Consider the following 24,444-nt stretch of genomic DNA (forward strand, 5'->3'; position numbering starts at 1 on the left):
ATTCAACTACTTTGAAAAGCCTTCTCCCGGAGACATTTGTTGAACACCATCGGAGGAAACTGCTGAATATATTGGCTGCCTGAGGCAGTGGATCCACTGGTAGAAACAGGCTAATCAGAAAGCTTTATAGGAAAAGCCGGGAACTGATGTCCACAGAGGGCTCTGGAGAACTCTGACAGATCCCTGGGACCACAGAAGGCCAAGTGCACGTGTGAGAATGTGCACATGCCAAGGGCTATGTGAAAGCTCAGATCCCAGAAGGCCCTGGGCCGTCAACTCCCGTGAACTGAGGTTTGGCACAATCAGGGAGTGAAATCTAACAGAGTTGTAAACTATGTAATGTTCAAAGGCATCCCCAACATGATGTACACAGAGCCCCTTGGCAAGGCTAGAGGCTGGCTGCTTCAAGGCACCTAAGGAAATCTCTGTCCAATCACTAAGCTACCTGAGTAGGGTCTTAAGAGGCTACAGATGGCAAAGGCTAGAGACTTTACAGAATTAATTCAGAAAAGTCACTAAGCAAAGAAACAATAAGAAACTCTGGGGAGGGAGGAGAATCTGATTTGCCACATTATATTTATTTAAAATGTCTCATTTTCAAGAGAAAAATTACATGACATATTCAAAACCAAAAAATACGGCCCTCCATACTTTGAATAGATATTAACCACATGATCTCCTAAGAAGATATAATAATGGCCAATAAACATATGAAAAGATGTTTGACACCACTCATCATAAGGGAAAGGCAGATCATAACCACAATAAAATACCACTTCACATCTACTATGTGTATGGCTGTAATCTAAAGAACAGACAGTAACAACTGTTCATGAGAATGAAGAGAAACTGGGACTCTATACTCCTTATCTCTAAGAGACATAAAAATGTATGTCCAAACAAAAAGTTGTATGTGAATACTCATAGCAGCACTGCTCACCACAGTCAAAAAGTGAAAACAACCCAAATATCCACCAGCCGATGAATGGATGAAAAATGTGATCTGTCTATACAATGGAACACTCATTCAGCTATTCAAGTACTGACTCAAGCTACAACATGAATGAACCTTGAAAATATTAGGCTACCTGAAAAAAACCATCACAAAAACCCCACAAATTGCATCATTTCAGGCAAATTAAGAGACAGAAAGTAAATCAGGGGGCAGGGGACCCAGATGAGTGCTAGTGGGGACAGTGGTGGGGGTGGCGAGAAGAGCAAACAGTATCATGAAGAGTTAAGTTAGGAAAGCAGAGTACCAAATGTTCTCATTTATCCTTATTGATGATATTAGCAGTTATTTCTTGACTGAGGAATTTTTTTCCCTAGTTTTCTATCTATTGGCAGCATAATTACCATGTAATTAATTAAAAATAAAAATGTTTGACCTGACTCAGAATTCAACTACATACTTAAAAAAACCTTTTTCCTGGAGACATCTGTTGAACACCATCAGACCCAAATCAAATTTGGCATGAAAAACTTCTACTACTTGTATTTATTACCACCCATTTTACTAAATAATAGTTATTAATATTCTATAGAATATACTTTGAAATTCCTAGCTACTCTGCGAGGCAGAGACCTAATAATTTGTAACTAATCTACCCAGGGACAATTTCTGAGACATAACACTGTAGTTACTGGTTAAAAAATAAATGCAGAGAAGATATATGGGTGAAGAAGTTAATTGCCAAATGTTGGAAACCATTTCAATTACCAACAACGAAAAAGAAGTTTAAGTTTCAGCTCATCCAGCGTCCCCGGAAATGACGACTACAAAGAGAAGCAGCCATTTAGAAAAAGAATTTTATTAAGTGAAAAAAAAAGCCCCACAAACTGCGTTCAGACATTTTGACTACCTTACAATCCTGGATGAACTATGCTTTTCTTAAAAAGAAAACAAATAATATGAACATTAAAAAACTGAATAAATACTGTCTAAAAAGAGTTGGTATTAGAAATAGCTGATTTATACCTTCTCATAAAGTCTTTTTTGTGATTCGAGTTCCAAATGTCTCATTTCTAGGTCTTTGGCTGTGGTAGCAATTTCTTGATCTCTCATTTGTACCTATGGTAAAAAAAAAAAACACCCACATTGAATAACAAAAAGATTTTGGTTTAATACATTCAGTAATCTTGTAATCTGAACACCCCACTTCCAAGTTTTTGTTGTTTTTTTTGGTATTTTTCTGAAGCTGGAAATGGGGAGAGACAGTCAGACAGACTCCCGCATGCGCCTGACCGGGATCCACCCGGCACGCCCACCAAGGGGCAATGCTCTGCCCCTCTGGGGAGTCGCTCTGTTGTGACCAGAGCCACTCTAGCGCCTGGGGCAGAGGCCAAGGAGCCATCCCCAGCACCCGGGCCATCTTTGCTCCAATGGAGCCTTGGCTGCGGGAGGGGAAGAGAGAGACAGAGAGGAAGGAGAGGGGGAGGGGTGGAGAAGCAGATGGGTGTTTCTCCTGTGTGCCCTGGCCAGGAATCGAACCTGGGACTTCTGCACGCCAAGCCGACGCTCTACCACTGAGCCAATCGGCCAGGGCCACTCCAAGTATTTGAAATAACAGGTATTGGGTTTTTGTGAAACTAGAGTAATTGACATTATGTTAACATTCACTGAGAAATCTAGGAATGGAGTCTGAGTTAAAGTTAAGCTTAATTTTCTAAAATGAAAGCACAATTACCATATGCTTCTCTACCCAGACTGGGAGAACAGATGGCAGATTCTCACCATATTATATTTGCCAATATTATGAGTTAGAAAAACTTGAGCAATTTAAATTTGCAGTGGATAAAAATATAGAATGTTTAAGCTTCTTAAATGTAACATTTATTTAATGTTCTTTTTGATTAAACTTCTGTACTTTTATAAATTTAGTTTGGCACTAGTAACTTCCAAGTTTAAATATATCTGGGGCCACTCAACCTGTGTAAGTTCTGCTTAGACTCAGTTCCTTTAAAATTCATCTTCTCCAAAATTTGATTATGTGTAAGCTTTTCACTCCTATTCACTAGAGCAGGGGTCCCCAAACTTTTTACACAGGGGACCAGTTCACTGTCCCTCAGACCGTTGGAGGGCCGGACTATAAAAAAAACTATGAACAAATCCCTATGCACACTGCACATATCTTATTTTAAAGTAAAAAAACAAAACGGAAGTAGTATTGTATGTGAGTGATGCAGCGATTTGCAGCACTGCCACATACAGTACTCCAGGACTCACTGACCACCAATGAAAGAGGTGCCCCTTCTGGAAGTGTGGCAGGGCTGGATAAATGGCCTCAGGGGGCCACAGTTTGGGGACCCCTGCACTAGAGGGTTTGGGACAAGCACTCTTTAAATAGACTCTTAGAAACTGTCTTAAATACTCAGATGCCTAAAGTCTCCACTATTTAGGAGTTAAAATACACATGATATATGTTTCAGAAAAACAACCAAACAAATTATAACCCATCAGCCATCTAACCCCATTGATTTATTCTGTAAACATTTAGCAATAGCCTTACTACTTGCATTTGCAAGGCAAAGTGTTAGATATCGTAAAGGTAAAAGACAGATCATCAAATCCCCACAAGAGGAGAAAGAGAGTAGTAATGAGAATACAGTGGGATGTGACAGAAGGACATATAGCCAGTGAGTCAGAAAACATGGACCAGCAACAAGTTCAACCTGCGTGGGTTACTGGGAAAGCAGCTAGCTCAAAGGTGGGGATCCTGGGGTCAATGAGCAGGAGGAGTATAATGCCAGCAGGTAGAGGAGAGGCATGGCACAGCAAACGATGCTTGTTAGGAACCTCGATCACAGAAGCTCTCCTGCGTATGCATTTTCAGGGATGCAAACAGCTACGTGCCAGAGCCCAACCAGATCACCGCTGTTTGCTGCTAACAGATGTCTGCAGTCACCTGTACGTGTCACTCTGGACTCGAGCAGTCTTTCTTGCTGCTGCCTGAACTGTGAGCAGGTTCAGAGCTTGTAGGTAGAGCGCAGAGCATTTACCTAGCAGCTGTGGCTGACGCAATGCTGTGAGAACACTCCAGCTCCCGGAACCCTCCTGGGCACACCCAGGAAGGGAGCTCGCCCGCTGTATGGAAATGACTCAGCGCCAGCCAGGCAGCCTCCTGACCTTTTTTTGGCCATTTGTCCTACTGTAACATCCTACTGGCTGAACCCATGTATACAAGCTAGTTTACTTCCTGAATAAAGTGGATCTGCGTCACTGAACCTGGTCCCGGGAGTCGGGTCTCTGCGTCTCCGTCATCCTCACCCCCAGTGGGCCTTGTCCACAGAGCTCACTGGCAGAATCAGGAGACAGAAAGGTAGGAGGCTGGAAAGGTAGAGGCTGGAAGGGTAGGCAGAGGCCAGATCATACCACTGAACGACCAAAAAATTGTCTTCCATTATTTCAAAGGGGTAGCAGTTAACTTACAGTTAAAGGAGAATAAATGAACAGGCTGTACGAGTCCTGAGATCAGAATAACAAACCTTTCTCAGGATTTCATCATCCAGCCGCCTCAGCTCCATTTCCTGCTGGTCTTGCTGCAGCCTCAGAAAGCGCCGTCGGGCGGCGTCCTCTAAGCGCACCTCCTTCATTTTCAGCTCCCTTTTCATGGCGGCCAGTCTGAAACACAAAACAGGTGTCTCAGGGAACAAGTGAAAACATCCCCCAATGCTGACTTACATGGAAAAATCTTACATTTCCTAACAATGAAGGGCCCAGCACCCACTTCGGTGCACTTCCCCAATTCAATGGGTGCCACGGCAACCCAGCTTTATTTATAGTCTAGAAATGAAAGATGCCCAGTGACAGGACACGCTGCATTCATGGAGACAAGGGGTCCACGTGCAACAGGCGCTCCTTCTCATATACACCTTCTTCTTCTTCTTTTTTTTTTTTTGTATTTTTCTGAAGCTGGAAACGGGGAGAGACAGTCAGACAGACTCCCGCATGCGCCCGACTGGGATCCACTCGACACGCCCACCAGGGGGCGATGCTCTGCCCCTCCGGGGCATCGCTCTGCTGCGACCAGAGCCACTCTAGCGCCTGGGGCAGAGGCCAAGGAGCCATCCCCAGCGCCCAGGCCATCTTTGCTCCAATGGAGCCTTGGCTGCGGGAGGGGAAGAGAGAGACAGAGAGGAAGGAGGGGGTGGGGGTGGAGAAGCAAATGGGCACTTCTCCTATGTGCCCTGGCCGGGAATCGAACCTGGGTCCCTCGAACGCCAGGCCGACGCTCTACCGCTGAGCCAACCGGCCAGGGCCTACACGTTCTTCTTAACAGCTGTACTACCCAGACCACCTCCACACCACGGACACCTCCATCTGAAGGAAGAATGCCGAAAAGTGCTCCAATGTTACCCGAGATCAGACTTACTCTCTTAGAATGAGAGTGGGCTAGTTCAGTAACTCTTTTTAACCCATACTGGAAGTGAGTTTAATAAAATCACACCCGAGAAACAGAATCGATAAACATTTTCCCAACAATGAGGCTTAGTCAGTCACAATGCTCATCCCAACATCTTCATTAATCTCAACATTAATTTTTGTCTGAATCAGCATTCAGTACTTCTTTCCCTGCCCTCCAAAGTATGAAATGCAGAGTGACATAATCATGTGACGTTTCAATTTTCAGGTCACACAGATATGTCTGAAACGTAATTTAAAAACTTATGCTCCACCCAGGGTACTTCAGCCAGCCTCGTCACACAGAGCATTTCTGCCCACTGGAGATTCATGTTTCCAACACCCTGGGTACTTCAGCCAGCCTCGTCACACAGAGCATTTCTGCCCACTGGAGATTCATGTTTCCAACACCCTGGGTACTTCAGCCAGCCTCGTGACACAGAGCATTTCTAACACTGTCCTCCCAGGTCCACCTGTATTACCTCTGAATAATCAGTGCGGTTCCATCACAGTCAGGATAGTTTTAGAATTACAGTGGTCCCTCGTCTATCGTGGGGGTTGGGTTCTAGAACCCCCTGCGATAGGCGAAAATCTGCGAAGTAGAGACCTTATATTTATTTTATTATTTATATATATAATATTTTAAGGCTTTATAAACCCTCCCCACACTCTTATAGACCTTTCCCACATTGTTATTAACCTTTCCCACACTTAAGTTGCTTATTTTACCACAAAAATAATTAACAATTGTTGGAGACCGAATAAGTAAACGGTATTTTTGCAATCTGGACAGAGGTGCTGGGCCCAAACCCCACCTCATTTGCCTAGTTAACAAAGAGCTACACCTGATTCTCATCTGTCTCAGCCATGTTCTCCGGAGGAGGCTGGAAGCTAGTTTCTTATTAGTGTAAAGTAGATTTGGATGGTATAGTGGGGGTTGCTTTGAGTTGCCTTGGACACTTAATTGAATTGCTGATGGGCCACATTTTTTCTATGAATAAAAGTGGATGTGTTTCTGGGAGCAGGCACGTTACAGCTAAGCAACAGTAGAGACTGTTTGCTGTGACGTCCTCCTGAACCCATCTGTATAGATAAATATATCTTTAAGTCCCTGTCTATCATTTATTTCAATTCCATATCTTTTCCTGTTCAAAGATCCCAGAATAGACTCGTCGTGGCTGGACCGCGACACATAATATATAAAAATACCTACATATCGCAAAATCCCGCCATAGAGTGAAAAATCTGCGATACAGAATTAGATATATACACTTTAAAAAAATCCGTGATACAATGAGACCGCAAAAAGCGAACCGCGATGTGGTGAGGGACGACTGTACAGTTCACTATACGCCATTTTTTGGGAAAAGTGGTATAAACACAGATTTCTTTTTACCAACTTAAATGTTTGCTTGAGGGAAATAGCGCAGCTGGGTAATGCCATACAGAGCATTGTTCCTATAGTGGAGAACGGAAACAGAAACTGTTCGACCAGTGTGCGCGTCCAAGTGTCTCAGGGAGAGAAAACAGACCTCTGCCTCTGCTGGGTCAGCCTCTCCTCCTCCTGCAGGAGCAGCTCTCTCCTGGCCTCCTCGGCTCTGCGCAGCAGCTGCTGCTGCTGGTACCACGCTTCGTCCTCCAGCCTCTGCTGGTCCACGGCGGCTTGCATGTTCTCAACCACCTGCCTTGAGCAGAGGACACTCATTATTCCGGGAAAATGCAAACAAGAAAATGAATGTAAGATTAAGGACAATCAAAACACATAATATATACCTGATTAATTGTAATTGCTTTACTTCTATATGTAAGAATTAAAAATCTTTACAGATATTTACAGCCTTCAAAGGCTGATTTTACACAAATACGTAATCAGAAAAAATTTTCTTGTTTACATTTGTAACAGATTTCGTTTCTATGGAAGAACAATGTTTCCATGATTACCTCTCTCTTAAGTAATCCAACTCATCATTCCTTATTCTCTCTCGCTCCTGCTTCTGGTAGTCCACGATGAACTTCGGGTACTGATTGAAGACAGGGTACTGCCCTTTGGTCAGAGCCACAAAAGCGCCGAGCACGCTCTCTGGGTGAATGTCTGCAGGTGTGGTATCCATGAGACGATAAACTTCTCTAATCACAGCACTTATGTCCAGGTTATTCCGATGGTGAAAAAAGTACTGTAAGGAAACTTTGTGTTTAAATTGAGTCTGCCTAACAAAGCAATTACAGGTAGAATTAAAACAGTGAACTAAAATGTAAATGTGAATTTATCTTCAAGAGGATTTTTTTTTTCAAATCCACTGAAGCTTTTCTTGACCCAAATGTTAAGGTGAAAATCCAATTTTGTGTTTTTTGAAAGTAAAAAAGTTTCACAACCATATTATAGATTTCTGAAATACTTTAAAATTTTAACTCAAAATGAAGGCTCCCTGTGTAACAGAAGAAGTATGCTTCAACAACGGAACAAATACTTCTACTTGGATTTCTTCCCTTCAAAATCCAAAATAAAGAAATTTGAAAAAATTAGCCTTAGAAAATAAATTAGCTTGATTTTTAAAAAATATCTGAAATGTTTCCACATTATCTCCTTGTCCTGCTGCAGATCCTACTCATATAGGGTGGGCAGAGGTGGGTTTCTAGTTGTTATGGAAGATGACGCCAACAATTAATAAGCAACAATACAAGAATAAACTTCCCTGTTTTGCGTACTCACAACTGTAAAGCTACTTTTGACTCACCCTGTATACAGTGGCCCCCTATATACATATTTATCTTGTGAAAATAAAGTGTAATATGACATGGACCACAATAATAAGTAACAACTAACTAAACAAAACCTAATTTAATTCATCCTGTCTACCAGAAGATCCTCCCCTTTAAAACCCGCCTCTGATGCTTCCAGCCACTGTCCTGGAATTTCAAAGGCTATTTCCCAGCCTCAAATTCCCATCATTACCGTTCTGCACATGTCACAGTGTCCACATATCACAGACCAGGTGGTCACTGTGGTAAGATCATGGACAGACTGAGCCCAATTGTTAAATATCATTTACATAGGCAAAAGAAAGTACAGAACTCCCATAGTATCATGGTTCTTTTCTGAAACTATAATGTTAAGACTGTCTGCTGTAATTGCCTGGTGAATTGTCTACAAACTATGAAAAGGCACGGATGTGGTATAACTTGCTCATGAGGAAATTTACCTCAAAATCGTCTTTAAGATTACAGTTGAGCAGAGGCGCTCTAGAACATAGGTTGTAGGCTACCACGGTCATCAGGAGGAACGAAGGATGGTTGGAAAAGACATTGTCGAATAATTTAAGCCATTCCTCTCTTGTCAGTACTTCTGAGAACACCGTTTCGAGAAGAGGCCATGCATACACCTAAAGTGAATAAGAAAGGATTCATTAGTTTTCTAAGGAAAAGTCATAGCATGTCACAGCTAATACTGGCTTACGTTTGCTTTAATTACAATTATTAAAAACATAATTATGAAAAGAACTACCTTAATTTGGACCCTCTTTACAGACTTTCAGGAAAGCAGTTTAATGAGGAAAAAGAATGAAATACTGTTAAAAACCCAACGTTTTTTATTATAATCTTTTAAGAAAATACTGTTTTCTTTATGTCAGGGCCAATGTAAGCTTCCAAAACAAGTTGTGTTAGTCTAAGAACCTGACGCTTCTTACCTGAGAAGTTACACCGTGCTCTGCGAAGTGCTGTAGCAGCTCCTTGTCATGAAACGCCAGGACATTTTCTATCATACTAAGAATATTGATTGGAGGATTGGGAAAATACTCAAACCAGTGTTGACACCAATTGACTACGAAGAAAAAAAAATTACCAATTCTTAAACATATCCACTCTTCATGTCCTCCACATGCCAGTTAATAAAGAAAGAAATGTAACTTTAAATTCTAGAACAAAAGGCTTAAGCATGGCATAATATTAACATAATATTTTAGGTTAATAGAAATTTGCCAATTTCTTCAGGGCAAATAAAATTTCCCAAAGCACTCCCGATCCTAGCTACAAGGCACTTTGCTGTTGATTTGTTTCTGATAGTTAAAAGAAAATTTTTGTTAAATTTATTGGGGTGATATTGGTTAATAAAATTACATAGCTTTCAGGTACATGATTCTGTAATACATTATCTGTCTACAGGGGGTCCTTAGGTTTTGAGTTTACGATGCTCACTCCCATAAAAACTTAAAAAATTTGAGACGTGTTTCAGCTTACGCCATTAGTGTCACACTTACGTGGGTGAACTAGTTTGGTTGCGCAGCAGAAGGATACGCAGTAATGCGGCCAATGAGTGAGGGAGCTGGCGTCCCCCAGTACACCTATCTTCGCCATTTCGAACTGTTAAAAGCGCAAGTGTTCCATTTGTGTTACTCTAGGGTGTGTTTCGACTTACACCAAAATTCGGGTTACGTCACTGTCATAGGAATGGAAGTGTGTCGTAACCCAAGGACCCCCTGTATCGCATTGTGTGCTCACCACCCCAAGTCATGTCTCCTTCCATCACCCTTTATCTCCCCTTCACCCTCCTCTACCTCCCCCCACACCTCTGGTTTCTTTTCCTTTAAAAATAAAACCCTTAGTGTTATTGGCAGGGCAAACTAGTATAACCCTTTTGGGGAATCAGTTAGAAAATGCTTATTTTATGACCTAATAATACCAATTCTGGGAATCTACCCAAAAGAAATTATTATAAATATCTGCATATGAAGATAGTTATTTTTTTTTAATTTATTTATTCATTTTATAGAGGAGAGGGAGAGACAGAGAGAGAGAAGGGGGCGAGGAGCTGGAAGCATCAACTCCCATATGTGCCTTGACCAGGCAAGCCCAGGGTTTCGAACTGGCGACCTCAGCATTTCCAGGTCGACTCTTTATCCACTGTGCCACCACAGGTCTGAAGATAGTTATAACATGCTACTTTTAATAGGTAAAAATTAGAAACAACCAAAATGTTCAACAATAGATTAAATTAGTACATGCATATTATGGAATATTACAGTCAATAAAATGTTTATAAAATTTATAAAAATAAATGTATATAACACATTAAATAACAGTATGATTATAAGAATAAAAAACAGTCTTAAAAGTGAAAAAAAATTAGGAAAACCCCCCAGAAGTCTAGCAGTTGGGAAAGAGAGAAACTATAGTACACCTGAAGGTGAAATATATTATGTAGTCAATAAATTATGTTTTCAAGAATATTTAATGATTTTGAGGAAATGCTCTTGTAAAAAATTCACTAATATCAAATATGACCTCTGAGGAAGAAAAATATTAGTAGGTTTTCTTTTCTTTTGTATATTTTCCTATATTTTCTCCAATGATCGGTAAAAATTTATCAAAGCAAATATGATACATTGTAATAAAGTGAAAGAAAAGATGTCAAGAGAAATATTCACAACATGTATGCTTGGATCTTTTTAGCTCCACTTTCATAATTTTATTGTTACAATTAAGTGCTTACTTCCTTTCTCCTGTGTACAAGAAAAATACTTGAAGTAATTTTAAAAATACATAACAAATTCGTTATTTTTGTTCAATGCATAACTGAGTCCAGTTTATGAACTGTTTGATCTGATTTTACTAACATAAAAAGGTTGACTCACTTTCCCAGCCAAGGACGATGCTGACGAGCAATGAACACAGTGGCTTGAAATACAGGCCACAGAGTCTGCCTGCCTGGGTCAGATCCTTGTTCTGCCACCCACTTACCTGGAACGAAAGCTCTCTGTGCCCTAGTCTCCTCATCCATAAAAGGGGACAACACCACCACCTACTTCATAGGCTTGTTGTAAGGACTAATGAGTTAAGATAAAACACGGAGAAGGGTCCCGGCACAGAGAGCTCTCAGATGTCAGCTGCGGACGATGGGAGTGAGGAGAGCAGCTAGCACTAGCTACAACAGGTGTGTGCTGTGTGCTAAATGCCTTACATAGACAGGTACCATTGTCCTACAACAAATCACCGACTTGCAGTAAAGCATCTGCCTCCTCCTTACTAACAACATCTAGCCTATGGCAGTATCTTCATCCAACTTTTCTTGTAAGTAGTTAAGCATAAATGTCTGCACTATCCACTTCACGCTCTGTATCTGATTGTTTCACACTAGAATTATTAAATGTTGCAAAGGTGCAGAAACATCAGGAAAAAGTCTAAGACTCTGCTCTTGGCTTCTATTTAATACTTATTTACTTACTTATGAGAGTAGCAACAACTTCAAAACAGAGGAGTTGGTTGTTCTGGAATAATTTTACGAATGGAAATGCCAGGAGGGGAAGGTACGGGGTGTCACTGAAGATGGCAGACCAGTGAGCCAATGCAGATAGGGTTCTGTGGGTAAAACAAGAAAATCAAGACTAGAAAACACTTTATTATTAAAATTTACTTGAATACAGAAGGTACAGTCGCTGAAAAGTCTCCCTCCTACCCCTATCATCCAGCTCACCTCCCCAGAACCGCTGTTGAAAGTATAACTCTTTAAAACAAACAAACAAACAAACACAGCCTGACCAGGCGGTGGCACAGTGGGTAGAGTGTCGGACTGGGATGCGGAAGGACCCAGGTTCGAGACCCCGAGGTCGCCAGCTTGAGCGTGGGCTCACCTGGCTTGAGCAAAAAAAAAGCTCACCAGCTTGGACTCAAGGTTGCTGGCTCAAGCAAGGGGTTACTCAGTCTGCTAGAGGCCCACGGTCAAGGCACATATAAGAAAGCAATCAATGAACAACTAAGGAGTCACAACGAAAAACTAATGATTGATGCTTCTCATCTCTCTCCATTCCTGTCTGTCTATCCCTATCTATCCCTCTCTCTGACTCTCTCTCTCTCTGTGTAAAAAAAAAAAAAAAAAAAAGATTCCTTGCTTCCTTTTTAATGTTTTGCTTTGAAATAATTTTAGGCTTACAAAAGTTACAAAAATAATACAGAGTTCTTTTATACCTTTTGCTCAAATTACTGTAATGTTTAACATCTTGTATAAAGAGAGAACAATTATCAATACTAAGAAATAAACATTGGTATAATACTATTAACTAAATTACAAACTTTATTCAGATTTCACCATTTTTTCCCACTAATGTAATTTTCCCTGTCATTTTTTCATTTAACCAATCCAGGATGCAACACGCCATTTATTTGTTACCCTCGTCAAAGCTTCTTCCAATGTGAGAGTTCCTTAGTCCCTTATCTTCCATGACATGGACATTTTTGAGAAATACCAGAGTTATTATTATAGACTGTCTTTCAATTGGGTTTGCCTGATGTCTCATGATTAGACCGAGGTTATAAATTTTTGGCAAAAATACCACAGCAGTAATGGGCAATGTATTGCTAGGTTTTCTTACTGATGATTTAAATTTGAGCACTTGGTTAAAGTGGTGTCCGTTGAGTTTCTCTATTATGAAATTACCATTCTCCCATTTGTGTGAGAAGAACATCTTGGAGGAGATGCACACCCCTGCAATACACTGAACGCACCTCTGTAGCACTCTGAGCAGTTTCCTGCTTTTGATGGGGTATTTCTTCTGAAGGTTGAGAAATCCCATGTGGACACCTTTGTCTAGCAGGCTACTGAATGCAGTGTGATTTTCAGGCAGCTGGAGCAGAGAGCGCCAGATGAACATTCTGAAATGAAAATTTAATTTTTTTAAAAAAGATTTTATTTATTCATTTTAGAAGAGAGAGAGAGAAGGGGTGAAGAAGCAGGAAGCATCAACTCCCATATATACACTGACCAGGCAAGCCCAGGGTTTCGAACCAGTAAGCTCAGCATTCTAGGTCGATGCTCTATCCACTGAGCAGCCACAGGTTAGGAAAAAATTTAATTTTTACTAAAGAAAAATTTGGGGAGTAAAACTGATTTAACATGAGAGAATTTCAATTTTACCTGTATTTTGTTGGATATTCACCATAGCCTTTTAATAAGATTTGTAAACGTTTTTTGTTTAATCCACCTGACAGTTCATTCTATAAAGAAAAAATACCAATAGATGACATAATCATAAAGCTGAAAAGGTAAACTAGTCCATAGTGACTTTACAACACACAGTAATAAATATTTTTATAGCATTAGACTCTACATATACACACACCAACACACACACACACACACACACACACACACACACACACAATCTCTCTCCCTTCCCCAACCCACCCCACAAAGAATTACTCAAAGATAATTACTATCTTTCTTACAAAGTTTTTAAAATGAATACTTAGGTACTCATATCCTTTGTAAATCAAATTGATATCAAACTATATATATTTCTTATAATTTGCTTTTTATATTTTACATACTATAATTATTTTTCTTTCCTTCTAAATACTCTTATAGTTCAGTGTATAGCTCTGTCACATGAATATGATTAGTTACCTACCACTGGGCACTTTAGTTGTTTCTAAATTTTTCTTGAATAAATCACACACACACGGTAACACATATCATCTCAAACAAGGCAAAAAACGCAAATCAGTACATTCTTTTTGAAGAATAATTTGGTTATTACTATAAAAATTTTTTATGTACACACTCTGACTTAAAAAAAGTCCACTTTTACAGATACTTTGAACAAATGTTCAAAGATAAGTGTACAAGGACATCTGCTGTGTCACAGATCATATTAACAGCAGACTGACAATACAACCTGAATAGATCTTCAATCTGTTAGGTGATAAAAGTTATAGAACAGCCATATAGTCTGATTGCACTGATGTAAAAATAAAAAGGGTAATATATGCAGATACACATATGTTTATAGATGCACAGAAAACTTCAGGAAGGATATCAACAACTATTAACACCAGTAACCTGTGGGGGAGTGAGGCCAAGAGGAGGCAGGGAACAGGAGAAAGAAAAGTACACTTTTATTTCTCCCTCTATCACCTCTGTTCCACCCCTGGCTGACCGATACCACAAACCACAAATGTAATCTAAAATTTTCTAGGAACCACATTAAAAAGTAAAAAGAAGCAGGTAAACAGAAATTTAATAATATATGTTACTTAACCCAATGCAATAAAAATATTATTTCAACATATGACCAACATAAAATTAGTAATTAAGGTATTTTGCATTCTTTTGCTCACACTGTTTTCAACAGTCGGCGTGCATTTCATACACACCGTGCACTCAGCGGAAACCGCATGGCTCAAGGACTCAGCCACGTGTGGCTAGTGGCTCCCACAGTGGATGGAGCGATTCTATTCTGTTGGATTTTTTGTTAAAAAAAACATAAGCATGTATTCATTTTATTTTAAAAAGTTTAAAAGCATATTATAATTTCAGTTACAACTTTCTTGTCTTTCTGTTATTTTATTTCCTAAGAGAAGGAAGAGTGATTAGTGATTACAGCCTAGCCAGCGTGAGACTTGCCTACACGGAGGCACCACGAACAGAAGTTTAATTATGAGGGAGTCTTACCTCTTTATTTTCAAGGGTGCCAGGCAGGTCTTGCTTTAATATTCTAGTTTGCAGTTTGGTTTCCCTTGATTTTGGTGGCCGCTGTACTCTTCCTGATGTCACTGTCACCTTAAGATCACTGGAAGTCAGTTTACTCCTTGGCAAATCTTCAATGACTTTCACTAGAGGAGGAGGTGGCTAAAGGGAAAAGAAATCCTTGGGAAATAAACCTGCTATGATTTATAAACTCTGTTTGGATCAATTTAATAATGTGCCTTAATATATATAATTATTCTTCAGGCAAAGAGTGTAAACAGAATATCCAAGAATGCTCCCTTGGATGTGTTAGTCACGTGGTCACTGACTTTGGTTACAGATTCATTTTCACAAGAGGTGAACCCCCAATACAGAGCCTGCGTAAATAATGAAGACTGTATACATTTATGCATATAGAAAAAAGACGGGGAAAAGTATACATTTCAAAACCATCTGAGGATGGTGAAATTTATTTACCTGTTTCTTTTTATTTTTCTCTGCAATAGACACTTGTTACTTGACTAAAAAAAGGAGGAACGGGACAAAAAGGAGCAAGTGCACGGCAAAATTCTATAGTAATAGAACATCTGGGCCTCTACTGACGGGGCTGCGGCTTCAGCTTCTTCCTCTGTAAAATGAAACGGTTAGACCAGGTGATCACCGAGGACCGTATTCATGCGGCCGGGATACAGCTCCAGACCTGGAAAGGCTGCACCAGACAGTCAGGCTGGGCCACAAGCTGAGGCAATTTTAGAGAACCCTGAAAGAGGAGTGGGACGTATACTGTACACGAGTAATGCAGGTAACAGGTGTGGGCATGAGCATGGCATCAATGGCAGATGATGAGGGGAGTGACAAGAATGGAGAAATAAGTGGGACAGGTAGGGCAGAGACAATTGGAGAGGACTCTCAGAGCCAGGCAGCAGAGTCCGGACTTACTGCAGTGGGCATAGGCAAGGAAGCCACAAAGGAGCAGTTTTAGAAATAATACATATTTTAGGAAAATGTTATAGAAAAGATCAATGGCCAAGCAGTGGCAGGCACTGAGGGCTCTGAGTTTTGGTATACTTGTTTAAGTTACTGTTATTCAAGAGCAGTTAATGAGGAACCAATACAAGCATGGCTAATAAAATGGAGAACAGACAACACATACATAGATTTCCAACTTTAGAAATCAGATGACTTAGTATTGACTAGATTTAGGAAATAAAGGAATAGGAAGAGTCACAGTGCTCCAAGGTTTCTGGAAGAAAGAGAGACAAACGGAGCCTGGCACCGAAGGCCTCTCCTGGGACGCAGAACATGAAGGGCACCTTGAAGGGGAGAGGGACACCACACAGGTGCCCTTTAGGAAGGCAGACAGTCAAGAATGGATGAAAAGTGAAAGAGCAAGTCTGGAGACAGGACTTTGGGAGTAAGAATACAAGAAATATATCCAAAAAAATGGATACAGTCCAAGGAAGTCAGAAGATCGTAGCATTAAGATTTTATCGTTGGGCAAGTGGTACAATGTTGGCCGGTATGTGGATGTCCCGGGTTCAATTCCAGTCAGGGCACACAGGAGAAGTGACCATCCAGTTCTCCACCCTTCCCCCTCTCCCTTCTCTCTCCCTCTCTCTCTCTTTCTTTCCATCAGCCATGGCTCAATTGGAGCGAGTTGGCCCCGGGCACTGAGGATAGCTCCATGGCCTCATCTCAGGCGCTAAAATCAATCAGTTGCTGAAAAACAAAGCAATGGCCCCAGATGGGCAGAGCACTGCCCCATGGGGGGCTTGTCAGTTGGATCCCAGTCGGGGCATATGCAAAAGTCTGTCTCTCTGCTTCCCCACTTCTCATTTAAGAAAAAAAAAGTTTCATTTTGATAATACATTTTAATCTTTTAAAAAATTGATGTTATTCACTTGGTAACATACCTTATTTATTTCTTGTGTTAAAGCCTGAACTGAATATATGTTCAGACTTCCATTCTCCATAACAGAGGCAATGTACCGTCCATGCGGACTAATCACTGATGAGCTAATTCCTTCATCGAGGCTCCCGATTTCAAAGAGCAATTTACATGTCTGTATATTGATAAATCTCATAATACCATCTTGACTTAGCACTCCAAGAACCTACGCGTAGAGAGAAACAAATTTAAACGTCAAATGTCTAAGAGTCAAAGTACACACACACACACACACACACGTGCATTTATATACATATTTTAATTTTTTGAGGGGAGGACAGTCAAAGAAGGTTATATTTATGGGGAACCAATATTTATTTTCAAACCCCTAATCTGGGCTCATGGAGATTTGCCTGTTTCGGCCAGGCTTTAACCGGAACAGCAAGAAGCCATCCTGGGGTACTGTGAAAAGGTCACCTCAGAATCTTCCCTTCCCACAGGCAGACACCTCCACCAGTCCCCATAAAGGAACACAGCTGATCAGACAGTTCTCTCTGACCGCCACACGGCTCATCAGAAGCAGGGCGAGTGGAACATGTGTCACTTCACTGTCCCCACAGTTTGATCAGAGCTGACACCACCCCGCTGCCCACACACACACACCTGTGACACCCAGGGAGGCTCCTCACTGTCTGCTTGCTTTAGAGGCTGTTGTAACCAACATTTGGGGAGTGGAAAAAGTCTCTGAGTTGCAAGGATAGTGGAGAGGTAAGAAGGAAGCTAGTCTTTTAAGGGGAAATACATTTTAACTCATATTTTGCAAAATTACAAACATACTGAAAAAGATTCAGCAACTAAAACCCTGTTTCCTTGTCCCTAGACAGCTTCTTTTCCCAACACCAGTGGTTGGTAAGTGGTGGCACCACGTGGTTGCATGGGACACTGATGTCACTTGGTACAGGAGAGACTACACTGTGGAGGTAGCTAGAGGCAGTTTGAAGGTGACCATCTAAAACGCATGTGCTTCTGTTGGTCAGGCTGCAGGAGACCCCCTCACTCACAGTTGATGCAACCTCTCCAGAGGGTGAGATCTACCCAATCACAGAGCACATAACCCTGAGAATGCTATTCACTTCAGGGACTTTATCCTGCAGACACGCGTGTGAAATGCTGTGTCTAAAAAGGTACTCTGTGCAGCGTATTTGTAAAAGAAAAGAACTAAAAACAGGTGAAGTACCCATTAACAAAGGACTGACTGGTTAAAAAATGACAGAATACTATAACGTGAAGTTCTGCAATGATACAGAACTATCTTCAAGGTAAACTAAGTGAGGAAAAGCAAGGTGCACAGCTTATAAAAAGGGGGAAAACGGCCTGACCAGCTGTTGGCGCAGTGGATAGAGCATCGGACTGGGATACGGAGGACCCAGGTTCGAGACCCCGATGTCGCCAGCTTGAGCACGGGCTCATCTGGCTTGGGCAAAAAGCTCACCAGCTAGGACCCAAGGTCGCTGGCTCAAGCAAGGGGTTACTCAGTCTGCTGTGGCCCCACGGTCAAGGCACATATGAGAGGGCAATCAATGAACAACTACGGTGTCACAACGAAAAACTGATGATTGATGCTTCTCATCTCTCTCCGTTCCTGTCTGTCTGTCCCTATCTATCCCTCTCTCTGACTCTCTGTCCCTGAAAAAAAATAAAATAAATAAATAAAAATAATAATAATAAATAAATAAAAAGGGGGGAAACGAAAGACCACAACAGTGGTTATGGAAAGTAACTGGGGAAGTGGGAGGAGGAGCAGGAGACTTCACTGTCGGCCTTTATAGATTTTTTATGTTTACAACCATGTGACTGTATTACTTATTAAAAAACTTAATTTAAAATAGATATGATAAATACAAACACATAATACACACACACACACACATATACACATAAGACACACATATATATAATATGAATATACAAAATTTGTTAAAGAAGATCCAAGATAATGCATGTAGAATAAAAAAGTTAATGGTACTTACAAACCAGTCACGGGCATGTGAAGTACAGAGTAGGGAACATAGTCAATGCACTGCAATACCTGTGTGGTGGGGGCCCAATGGCACTGGGACTATCAGGCAGGAACACTTCACAAAGTATATGATTGGCTACTCACTATGCTTACACCTAAAGTTAATATAAAATAATAGTGTACACTGTAATTGAAGAATTTTAAAAATGCTTTATAATTAAAAAATTTAAAGGTTAAGGCTTGTACTCAACTATTAAAAAGAAAAAAAGATGTGTTGTGGTGGGAGAAGCACTTTGTAAACTGAGGCAAGATACAAAGAGGACACGTTTCATAGGATTGACGTAACCAGTTCTGGTGGATGAAACCCAGTTCAACAAAGAGAGATTTTGAGTTCTAGTCCCACCTTTAATCCTCACAATCGACAGGAGTGTTAACAGGCCATTTAAATTTCTACGCTTCAGTGTCATAATCTGTAGAATGATGAGAATACCTTCCCTACCCAGGCTTAAAAAAAAATTTTTTTGTGTGTGTGTGTGACAGAGACACAGAGAGAGGGACAGATGGGGACAGACAGATAGGAAGAGATAGAGATGAGAAGCATCAATTCTTCGTTCCGGCACCTTAATTGTTCATTGATTGCTTTCTCATATGTGCCTTGACTGTGGGGCTACAGCAGAGCAAGTGACCCCTTGCTCAAGCCAGCAACCTTGGGCTCAAGCTGGTAAGCTGTGCTCAAACCAGATGAGCCTGTGCTCAAACTGGTGACCTCGGGGTTTTGAACCTGGGTCCTCCGTGTCCCAGTCTGACACTCTATCCCAGGGGTCCCCAAACTATGGCCTGTGGGCCTCATGCAGCCCCCTGAGGCCATTTATCCGGCCCCCGCTGCACTTCCAGAAGGGGCACCTCTTTCATTGGTGGTCAGTGAGAGGAGCATAGTTCCCATTGAAATACTGGTCAGTTTGTTGATTTAAACTTACTTGTTCTTTATTTTAAATATTGTATTTGTTCCCATTTTGTTTTTTTATTTTAAAATAAGATATGTGCAGTGTGCATAGGGATTTGTTCATAGTTTTTTTTATAGTCTGGCCCTCCAATGGTCTGAGGGACAGTGAACTGGCCCCCTGTGTAAAAAGTTTGGGGACCCCTGCTCTATTCACTGTGCCACTGCCTGGCCAGGCAAAAAATTTTTAAGGATTAAATAAAAAGTAACATGTAAAAGCATCTGGTAAACCATGAAGTAGGACAGAAATTTAAAGTACACTGATTTCAGAAAAATTAATTGTACCTTTTAGAAAACGGCACATTGTCAGTAACACACAGAACCTATGATTAAAAATTTTTTTTTGCAATTTTAGATTCTTCACAAAAATAATAGATTAGTAATTTCAAATCCATGTAACGATCAGGGTGCAAGTTAAGTGAGAGGGCTATTAGAGTTCAGAAACTGACATGATCCTTCTCAACACGTAGAATGTCCTGCAGTTATGTTACTAACCTGATTAGAACCAGCATCAAAACTATCAGGAAGAAACTCCAGATGGCGAACGGCTCGAACTTTAGTAGGCATCTGGATAATTCTAAACAGCTGCTTGGCTTCCAAGCACCACAAGTGGAGGTGGTTTGATTTGCCTCCAGCGGCCAGGATTCGACCATCTCTGTATAATAAAAAGGCGAGGAAGTAAGACTAGATGAATTGATTATAGCAGCACTGTCCAATATGATCCAATACGATGACAGACATGTTTCATTTCTATGCTGTCCAATATGGTCACTATAAGCCACAGTGACTGAGAACTTAAATGTGGCTAGTGCTTCTAAGGTAATTTTTTTATTTTTATTCATTACACGGTCACATGTATCCAGTGACAACCACATGGAAAGCTCAGGCTTAGAGTACATATATATTTTTACCTATTGCACTAAAGACACCATCTTCACAATGATTTGTTTGATGACTTAACTGGGGGTTTCGGAGTAAACTGAAATTTTATAGCATACTCTCAAAGTCAGTTACCATTATCCAACTTCCTGTTGTTCACATATGATTACACTGAACTGGTACAACACTGCTAATGGAAAAGCCCAAACTTTTTTCCTGCTCGAAGAAAGCTCCTTACTGTGTACACAGTACAAAAGGAATCAGCTGTATTGATTCACATGGTTGTTATTCATTCACCAGACCTGTAACATGTCCTCTATCAGCCAAGTCTCATTCCAGATGCCACGGACGTGGTGGGGAACAAAACGTGTATGATCCCCACTCTTAAAGGGCTTTCAGTCCAGAGGAAGACAGACAAACAAACAAAGGAACTTGACCTCAGCTGAGCAATTCTATAAAGGACTATAAACCGGGCGGCGTAGGGCTGGGCAAGGCGACGGACCGCACCCGAGTGCTGGGAACGCCCGTCCTGGGAGGTGTGGAGGAAGACTCATCCGGACTGGCCAGGACAAAGCGCTGAGAAAGGAACAGGTTAGGAATACGGACGAGTGAGAAGCCACACTCACATGTGGTGGGAACAGTGGAAGTGGAAGGAAACAAGATGAGAAAAGAGAGGGAGGCCCACGTCAGGTGACAAAAGGCCTCAAGGGATATAGTGGGGAGTTCGGATTTTATCCCTAGTGCAGTGGAAAGCCATCCATGGGGGTTCAATAGGAAGTGACAGGATCTGACTGAAAGATTTGAAAAGACCACTCTCCCTGCTTTGTGGAGACTGACTTAGGAAATGAGACTAAAACAGGGCGACCAAATAACATGGTCGTTACGGTCTGAGGAGACCAGGGTGAGAGCGGCAGCACTGGACAAAAAGTAGACCAACTCAAGATATCCTTCCGTAGAGCTGATGGGATTCACGATGACAGAAGACGAGAGAAAGGGGAGATAACACCATTTCCTAGCTCTTTCCACTGAGAAGACCTGGAAGCCATGAGCACCTCAGTGAGTCCCCCTCGCAGCCACATTAGGCCCGAAGTGCCATTTCCCACTAACATGAATGCAGACTCCTTAGAGAAACGGCCGGTTCCAGGTTTGGGAGAGAAAACGCACAAGAAGAGCCAGGAAACGCGTCGGACCACAAAGAATGAAAATGTCTCAGTGTCTTAAAATGCACAGTACCTGGTCACAGCAAACACTTTGTATAACATGCTGGAGCTTTCGGGCGGAGCTGGCAACTGATATTTGCAAATAAGAGTATCACATTCCCAGGCGAAGATGGAATTATCTTTGAAACAGCTGAGGATGGTATTACTCAATGGTAGAAAGAAAACCTAAAGAGCCAGAAAAACAGTTAGTTACTGTTCACATAAGGAACAGACAGCCCTCTGTAAATTTAAAATTATGCAAATAGCTGATTTTTATTTTAAAAACTTTTTTCTTAAACTAGAGAAAAATACTTTACAATATTTGAAAGAAGATAATACTGATATTTCATGTACCATCATAAACTAAAAAGAAAAGGAAAACTCATTTAAATAAAAAATTGGTGACTGTGCCTGACCAGGTGGTGGCGCAGTGGATAGAGCATAGGACTGGGATGCAGAGGACCCAGGTTCAAGACCCCGAGGTCGCCAGCTTGAGCATGGGCTCATCCAGTTTGAGCAAAAGCTCACCAGCTTGGACCCAAGGTCGCTGGCTCAAGCAAGGGGTCACTTGGTCTGCTGAAGCCCCATGGTCAAGGCACATATGAGAAAGCAATCAATGAACAACTAAGGTATTGCAACGAAAAACTAATGATTGATGCTTCTCATCTCTCTCAATTCCTGTCTGTCTGTTCCTATCTATCCCTCTCTCTGACTCTGTAAAAAAAAAAAAAAGAATTGGTGACTAATGATTAGGCAATTCATAAAATAATAAGTACTAATTTTAAAATATTTAACCTTATAAAAGATTCAAACAAAAATAAGATGTCATTTTATGTGACTTAAATTTACTTAAAAATAATACATATGATACACAACTATACATATATTACATATGTATTATATTTATGAACTATATACTATATATATATTATAAACACTATATTAAATACTGATAAATGTTCTTTTCTTAATTTTTAAACTATTTTTTAGATTTTATTTATTGATTTTTGGAGAGAAGGGGAGAAAGAGAGAGGGAGAGTGAGAAAGAAGGTGTAGAAACAGGAAGCATCTATTCATAGTAGCTGCTTCTTGTATGTGCCGTGATCAGGCAAGTCCAGGGATTTGAACCAGCAACCTCAGCGTTCAAGGTTGACACTTTATCCATGCATCACCACAGTTCAGGACTGATAAATGTTAAACATAATAAATGGTGAAAGTATAGGAAAAGGGCATGGTATTACACTGCTATTGGTAGTAAAAACTGGTTTAAATATTGTACAACGTATCTCAATAGTCTTAAAAGTATATCTCTTCTGAACTAGTCAACCTGCTTCTAAAAGATAATCCTTTGGGGAAAACAATGAGCAAAGTGCTTTAAATAAATATATAAATGTATATAAATGTTTGTTGAGCATTACTTATAAAAAATGTAAAAAGTTGAAAACATCATATTTCCTTAGAGATTCAATTTACTTAATGGACAAGTGAGACTGAAATTGATAGCCAAGTTGAAAATACCATTTTACTCTCATTTCAATTTTTCTATTATAGAAGCACTAAACAATGCTTATTTTTATAACATTAAATTTTAATTAAGATTGATCAACATTTTCTTGTAAGTTTCAATGGCCTCAAATATGATATTGTATGTCATCTGTGTAAAACACACAAAGGGAGGGAAAGGAGGGAGGAAAGAAGGAAAAGAAAAAAGGAAAGAAAATGGAGGAAACCAGTACCCTAAGGACAAAATATTCCTGCCTATCCTCTTAAAATAAATCCCCTCACATGGCTTGAGACGTTTCACATGGTTTGATCCTTGGTTACATCTCTATTTATTCTTTGATTCTCATCTAGAGGATCCTCTTTCACTACATTGTAGCTTACTGTAACACTTTGTATTTGAACATATTTTGTCATTGTTTCTACTGATGTGTCTTTACAAGCTTTGTTATTTTTAAAAATCTATGATTGTTTCTGTGTTGGAAAGAGAGAACTGGGCCATGGCTGGTTGGCTCAGTGGTAGAGCGTCGGCCTGGCGTGCAGGAGTCCCAGGTTCGATTCCTGGCCAGGGCACACAGGAGAAGTGCCCACCTGCTTCTCCACCCCTCCCCCTTTCCTTCCTCTCTGTCTCTCTCTTCCCCTCCTGCAGCCAAGGCTCCATTGGAGCAAAGTTGGCCTGGGTGCTGAGGATAGCTCCAAGGCCTCTGCCTCAGGCGCTAGAATGGCTCTGGTTGTAACAGAGCAACGCCCCAGATGGGCAGAGCATCACCCCCTGGTGGGCATGCCGGGTGGATCCCGGTCGGGCGCATGCGGGAGTCTGTCTGACTGCCTCCCCGTTTCCAGCTTTGGAAAAATACAAAAAAAAGAAGAAAAAAAAAAGAGAGAACTGGGAGTCAGTGAGGAGGCGGAGAATAATTAAGAATTTGGCCCTGGCCGGTTAGCTCAGCGGTAGAGCATCGGCCTGGCGTGCAGGGGACCCGGGTTTGATTCCCGGCCAGGGCACATAGGAGAAGCGCCCATTTGCTTCTCCACCCCCCCCTCCTTCCTCTCTGTCTCTCTCTTCCCCTCCCGCAGCCAAGGCTCCATTGGAGCAAAGATGG

At 41.0% G+C, this 24,444-nt stretch overlaps 1 protein-coding gene across 3 annotated transcripts in view; it reads right to left on the reverse strand.

Moving 5' to 3' along the window:
- Positions 1-24,444, reverse strand: part of TBC1D31 (TBC1 domain family member 31) — a 55,000-nt gene that overhangs the window by 12,443 nt on the left and 18,113 nt on the right. For all 3 annotated transcript variants that reach the window (XR_010730218.1, XM_066265738.1, XM_066265739.1), the window contains exons 5-17: positions 21,879-22,030; positions 20,262-20,421; positions 16,772-16,972; positions 14,844-15,020; positions 13,308-13,387; positions 12,899-13,045; positions 11,622-11,755; positions 9,088-9,221; positions 8,602-8,781; positions 7,343-7,575; positions 6,934-7,086; positions 4,486-4,621; positions 1,979-2,071 (exon numbers count right to left, since the gene is read on the reverse strand). Coding sequence is in view for 2 of the 3 variants with exons in the window: in XM_066265738.1 (XP_066121835.1) it covers positions 1,979-2,071; positions 4,486-4,621; positions 6,934-7,086; positions 7,343-7,575; positions 8,602-8,781; positions 9,088-9,221; positions 11,622-11,755; positions 12,899-13,045; positions 13,308-13,387; positions 14,844-15,020; positions 16,772-16,972; positions 20,262-20,421; positions 21,879-22,030 (1,980 nt within the window). In the remaining variant the exon portion in view is untranslated. The remainder of the gene's footprint in view (positions 1-1,978; positions 2,072-4,485; positions 4,622-6,933; positions 7,087-7,342; positions 7,576-8,601; positions 8,782-9,087; positions 9,222-11,621; positions 11,756-12,898; positions 13,046-13,307; positions 13,388-14,843; positions 15,021-16,771; positions 16,973-20,261; positions 20,422-21,878; positions 22,031-24,444) is intronic.

The sequence above is a fragment of the Saccopteryx bilineata genome, chromosome 3, assembly GCF_036850765.1.
Source record: "Saccopteryx bilineata isolate mSacBil1 chromosome 3, mSacBil1_pri_phased_curated, whole genome shotgun sequence".
Classification (NCBI taxonomy): domain Eukaryota; kingdom Metazoa; phylum Chordata; class Mammalia; order Chiroptera; family Emballonuridae; genus Saccopteryx; species Saccopteryx bilineata.